Source organism: Rhinopithecus bieti, unplaced genomic scaffold (genome assembly GCF_001698545.2).
Source record: "Rhinopithecus bieti isolate Rb0 unplaced genomic scaffold, ASM169854v2 scaffold_13400, whole genome shotgun sequence".
Classification (NCBI taxonomy): domain Eukaryota; kingdom Metazoa; phylum Chordata; class Mammalia; order Primates; family Cercopithecidae; genus Rhinopithecus; species Rhinopithecus bieti.
In genome coordinates this window covers 4,499,281-4,505,280 of record NW_016807991.1, presented here as the reverse complement: position 1 = coordinate 4,505,280, position 6,000 = coordinate 4,499,281, and the positions used below count along the sequence as shown (strand labels likewise).

Here is a 6,000-nt window from a genome sequence, read left to right as displayed (position 1 = left end):
TGTCTCTCCTTTTCTTTTTCTTTTTTTTTTTTTTAATCAAAGAAGAAAAGAAAAAAAGGGAGTGCTTTTGAATGTTACAAGCTATTACAAGACGACTTGGGTGGCCTGAAAGGAATGCTGATTTTTGATGTCTTCATTGTTCCAGAAGTGTTGGGGTTGAGGGAGCCTTTATCTGAGTAAAGGACTTGAGAAATGAAAGAACAAGATTTATTTCCCAACACTGGGTTTAGGGAGAACTCTTTTTATTTAAAATGCCAGAGTGAGAAATATTTCAAGCGAAAGGATAAGCATTAGGGTCCAATTTAGGGTAATTAGAGTCATTGGCTTAATTTATCCATTCCTTTTCTAAAATTCAAAGTTGGCCATTCTTCCTCTTGCAGAATGATCAGCACCTTGTGCATATGTCTGCTAGAAGTCCCAGCCCCTGCCATGTGCCAGCACTTTTCTTTCCACTCTTACAGAGGTAGGAGGAGATATCATTGGAAGGAGAGAGAGTGGTGCCAGTGGCATTGGCAAGGGAGGGTGGGTGAGGGGTAGGTCATCTCAGGGAGGTTGTAGAGCAGCTGGGTAGGAGGCAGGGCTGGGCTTCGTCAAGATGCAAAGAAAAGCCTCCCTGCAGATGGGTGATAGATACCTGAAATTCTATACTATCCATTCTTTTAGGTTATTTGCCTCTCTTTTAATGAGATCAGTAATAAGACTATCTTAGCATAAATTAGTTTTCCAATATAATCACTACATGAAAACAAGTTTTAAGAGCAGATGAGGAAACAGATCCTGAGTCCAGGGCACTACCTGGGCAGGCCAGGCCTTGGTGAGTTGCCTCATGGGGGAAGGCCTGGTTCTCCAGGAGGCCTGGATGGGATGGAAAGGTTCGTGTAGCTAGAGGAAAATGGTTTGTTCATTTTCCTCTTGTTAGATTGGCATTAGGAACAGACTGTCAAACTGGAGAGTGGGATATAAAATCAGAGACAGGCTATGTCTTAGAGGAAGGGATGGCTAAGAAACAGAGGTGAGGCAGAAGAGCGTGCTCCTAAAAGTAAATGGGGCAGGGCCAACTTAGGCACTGACATGGGCCAGGTGAGTGGGAGTGGGATTGGGCCTTGGTAGTTGGGGTTTTAAGAAACAGGGCTGGCTGGGCTTGGTGGCTCATCCCTCTAATCCTAGCACTTTGGGAGGCTGAGGCAGGTGGATCACTTGAGGTCAGGAGTTTGAGACCAGCCTGGCCAACATGGTAAAACCCCATCTCTACCACAAAATACAAAAATTAGCCAGGCATGGTGGTGCATGCCTGTAATCCTAGCTACACAGGAGGCTGAGACAGGAGAATCGCTTGAACCCAGGAGGCGGAGGTTGCAGTGAGCCAAGATGGTGCCACTGCACTCCAGCCTGGATGACAGAGCAAGACCCTGTCTCAAAAAAAGAAAGAAAGAAACAGGGCCAGGCGGTGTAATTTTGCTGCATGTTGGGGATGGGGTGGCTTCATGGTGTGGGGTACACACCATTAGCCTCTCCCTCAAGATCTTGCTATCGCCCTTTGCATTCATATTTTCCCTTCCCATCTTTTTCCTTGCCAATTTCTTCTTCTTTTTCTCTTTTCTATTCCTTTATTTTTATAATGTCTGAACTCAAATTGGATTACATAGCAAATGCCTATGTTTTAATGCATACCCTTCCATCCTTTTTCTAGTCTATGCCTTCTTAATTGTCCATAATAGTAAGCTGCAGTGCAAGTATTATTATTGTATTTGTGAACTTTTGTGTTCCCTATTGCATATAATGATGGGTGAATTAAATATTTGATTTTCTTTCTCCTCCCAAATAGAAAACATGAGTAAATAAAAGCATCCTTTACTTATCTAGGCCTTTGATTTTTTTTCATTATGAATCAGTAATCCTTGGTTACCAAAAGAGGTAAGAGGGGAGGGAGTTCCCACTCTTGTCTCTCGGTGGAGACAGCCTGTCCTTGAACCTTTCTATTTGCTGTTCAGGTAGACGGGGTCAGCTACCTCCTTCAGGAGATCTATGGAATTGAAAACAAGTACAACACACAAGATTGTAAGGTAAGTTTTATCCAAAATTCTGAAGGTACTGTTTCCAGGAGGCCAAGTGAGAAATTACAAGCCAGCGTCCAGGAATTTAGCATGCCAAACTCTGAAATCAGTTAGGTCTTAGAAGGGTATTTTCTTGTTCCTCATTTCAGATCATTATGCTTTTACCACTTGGGAAATGAGAAAAGTAGGCTGGTTTGGCTTTGTTCTGCCACAGAGCTCTGTCCAACTCGGTTTCCACCAGGGTCCTTTCTTCGCTCCTTTTCCTTTATCTGTGTGGTCCCCTAGGTCCCTTCAGCTGAGACTTGAGAGGCCTAGCTCCGAGCCTCATAGGAGCTCGAGTGGTTAGTCTCGTCCTCTCAATTTTAGATAAACACTTCCCAGAAGCAGTGAAGCTAAGTGTGGACGCACTGGGTAAACAACAAAGTCCAATGTCAATGGAGATTTTATTCTTATTACTTATCCTAGCTCTTCAGCCACACTGCCTTGTCTGTAAAGTATGGGACAGGAAGAGCTTTGTGACATTGGCTAAATTGCTTTCTCCTCGACCAGGTGGCTGAAGACGAAGTGAGTGATAACAGTGCCGAGTGTGTGGTGTGTCTCTCGGATGTCCGGGACACCTTGATTCTGCCCTGTCGCCACCTCTGCCTCTGTAACACCTGTGCAGACACCCTGCGCTACCAGGCCAACAACTGCCCCATCTGCCGACTGCGTAAGCCCCAGAGCGGCAGGGGGACTGGTGGGTGGGAGAGAGGACAAGAGGACATTTACAAAACACTGAAGCGTGTGCTGCTGCTGGATCTGACAAACGGATGCGCGCTGGGAGGGATCATGGTTTCTGTCTGGGCTCTTGTTCATCCTTAATCCTGCATCAGGATGTCCTGATTGCCTGTTTTCTTCTTCACAGCCTTCCGGGCACTGCTTCAGATCCGAGCCATGAGGAAAAAATTGGGCCCTTTGTCCCCAACCAGCTTTAACCCCATCATCTCATCCCAGACATCTGACTCTGAAGAGCATTCAGTAAGTTGGGCTCGGAACCACGGCCCCTCTGAAGCAAATGCCTCATTGGCTTTTTTAAACCTTTCATGCTTTTCTATGTGGCATTGCAGCAAGGAATTAGACCTGGGCATGCTGCAGTATTTAGCAGCCCAGCTGAGAGCATGCGTTACAACCAAATTATTACTGTGGAAAATTGAGTACTGGTCATGAAAACCTCCCTTTTCCTCTTTGGGAACTTGGTGTCCAGTTAATATTTACCATTCCTAGAGCCATCTGCTTGCAGTTTCACTCCAGCGAGGTTCAACTCCAACTCCCTCAGGCAGAAACAATGGGATGATTATTTTGGATTTAAATACAATTTATTATCTTTATTCAAATCCTCGAAGAAAGTAACTGTTTTTCTTTATCCTGTTTTGTGGCCTCAGTGCCTGAGATAAAGTGACCTCAGTTTCCTAGTGTAAGTGCTGATATTAGAGTGAAACCTCAAAGCTTTGCAGTTAAAGAAGAGTAGATACTGTCTTTCTTTACATTAATGCACTGCTGGGAGAGATGATTATTCAGTGAATGGTATTGGGATAATTAGTTAGCTATTCCAAGAGGAAAAATCAGTTTAGCACTTTACTCCTTACCAAATAAATTCCAGCTGGAGTAACTAATTAACTATATTAAAAGCATCAAACCAAACAAACATTACAGCAAACCAAACAAAACAAAACATTCAAAACCTAGAATAAATTGACTGGGCGCGGTGGTTCACGTCTATAATCCCAGCATTTTGGGAGGCCGAGGTGGGCGGATCACAAGGTCAGGAGATCGAGACCATCCTGGTTAACATGGTGAAACCCTGTCTCTACTAAAAAAAAAAAATACAAAAAAATTAGCTGGGTGTGGTGGCGAGCACCTATAGTCCCAGCTATTCGGGAGGCTGAGGCAGGAGAATGGCCTGAACCCGGGAGGCGGAGCTTGCAGTGAGCGGAAATGGCGCCACTGCACTCCATCCAGCCTGGGTGATAGAGCGAGACTCCGTCTCAAACAAACAAACAAACAAACAAAAAAACCTAGAATAAATTATAGACCATTATTTAGTTGACTTTGGATTGGAAAGGATTCTCTAAGCTTGAAAGCAAGAGCCATACATTTTACTACCTAAAAAGTTTAGCACGTCAGAGGTCTAAAAGGTGACCAAAATTAAAAGACAACAAATAGTGGTTTTTTTAAAAAGTATTTACAATGTATGTATCAGAGGAAAAGCTAATGTCTTTGCCATAGTTCATATCGAATAATACAGTAGATTAATGGGCAAAGGGCATAAACAAAGCATACTCAACATAGAGTGTTTTAAAAGTTCAACCACATTAAAATCAGTGATATGCGAATATGAGAATACCGTTTTCCAACTTTCAAATTTTAAAAACTTTTTTTTTTAGTGATTCTCCCTGCTTTCGGGGAAGCAGTCAGAATAGGTCTTCTGTATTACTTATAGGAGTGTAACTAGAAAAGGCACTGAAAGAAACAAAACAGCAGAAAACAGCAGTATATATCAAGAGCCTTAAAAACATGCATACCTCATCATCTAAGAGCTAATAATTTAATAACAAGAAGATAATTTGAAAAAAAGGCATTCGAGGATGTTCATCAAAACTTGTTTACAATAGGATGTGCTGGACACAACTAGATACACAGCACTAGGAGAATAGTTAGAAAACTTAGGGGATCTATAAGAAGAGGGGACATATATGAAGAGGCTTCAGAAACGAAGGAAAATATTTATGTTCTGGCCAGCCATGGTGGCTCACATCTGTAATCCTAGCATTTTGGGAGGCCAAGGCAGGAGGATCAGTTGAAACCAGAAGTTCAAGACTAGCCTGGGCAACATAGTGAGATCCCATCTCTATTTTTTAAAAAAGAGGAAAGTATAATAAAATAAGCCGAATATAAAATTGTTATTTACAGATTGATCAAAACTGTGTAAATAGTACACAGAAAAAAATGGGAAGAAGAGACACCAGAATGCTAACAAAAATAACTTTGGTGATTTGATTACTGGTGATTTTTTTTCCTAATAATGTATTTTCCAAATTTCCTGTAATTAACATGTTTCCATTATAATCAGAAAAAAAAAATAGAGATTATTAAGAAAAGCTTACCAATAAGCAGGATCTACAATGTGTCGTTCTTTTTTTTTTTTTTTTTTTTTTTTTGAGACGGAGTCTTGCTCTGTCGCCCAGGCTGGAGTGCAGTGGCCGGATCTCAGCTCACTGCAAGCTCCGCCTCCCAGGTTTACGCCATTCTCCTGCCTCAGCCTCCCGAGTAGCTGGGACTATAGGCGCCCGCCACCTCGCCCGGCTAGTTTTTTTGTATTTTTTAGTAGAGACGGGGTTTCACAGTGTTAGCCAGGATGGTCTCGATCTCCTGACCTCGTGATCCGCCCGTCTCGGCCTCCCAAAGTGCTGGGATTACAGGCTTGAGCCACCGCGCCCGGCCCGTTCTTTGATATTTTATCTCTGCCTCTAGTACAGTTGTTCTTACCAGACCCCCCAAGAACAGATATGAAATATTTTTTTCAGTGTAGAGTAAGTAGCATAATCATGTCATAAAACAAAAAGGACCTAATTGATTTTTTAACCTGTCTCTGATTCCCCTAGTCCTCAGAGAATATTCCACCAGGCTATGAAGTAGTATCTCTTCTGGAGGCCCTCAACGGGCCCCTCACCCCGTCCCCAGCAGTTCCTCCACTTCACGTGCTTGGAGATGGCCACCTCTCAGGAATGCTCCCTTCGTATGGCAGTGATGGCCACCTGCCCCCCGTCAGGACGATCTCGCCTCTTGACCGCCTGTCTGACTGCAGCAGCCAGGGACTCAAACTCAAAAAGAGTCTCTCCAAGTGAGTAGCCAGTGCTCCACAGTATTGCCCCCAGAATCCATGATGAGATGTTTCAACCCTCCTTGG

The 6,000-nt window shown here is 43.3% G+C and overlaps 1 protein-coding gene across 9 annotated transcripts in view; it reads left to right on the top strand.

The window, feature by feature from the left end:
- The window catches only part of RNF157 (ring finger protein 157), a 33,824-nt gene that overhangs the window by 11,203 nt on the left and 16,621 nt on the right, over window positions 1–6,000 (top strand). For all 9 annotated transcript variants that reach the window (XM_017884753.1, XM_017884749.1, XM_017884746.1 and 6 more), the window contains exons 8-11: window positions 1,992–2,063; window positions 2,604–2,763; window positions 2,959–3,071; window positions 5,696–5,934. In XM_017884753.1, the coding sequence (XP_017740242.1) occupies window positions 1,992–2,063; window positions 2,604–2,763; window positions 2,959–3,071; window positions 5,696–5,934 (584 nt within the window). The remainder of the gene's footprint in view (window positions 1–1,991; window positions 2,064–2,603; window positions 2,764–2,958; window positions 3,072–5,695; window positions 5,935–6,000) is intronic.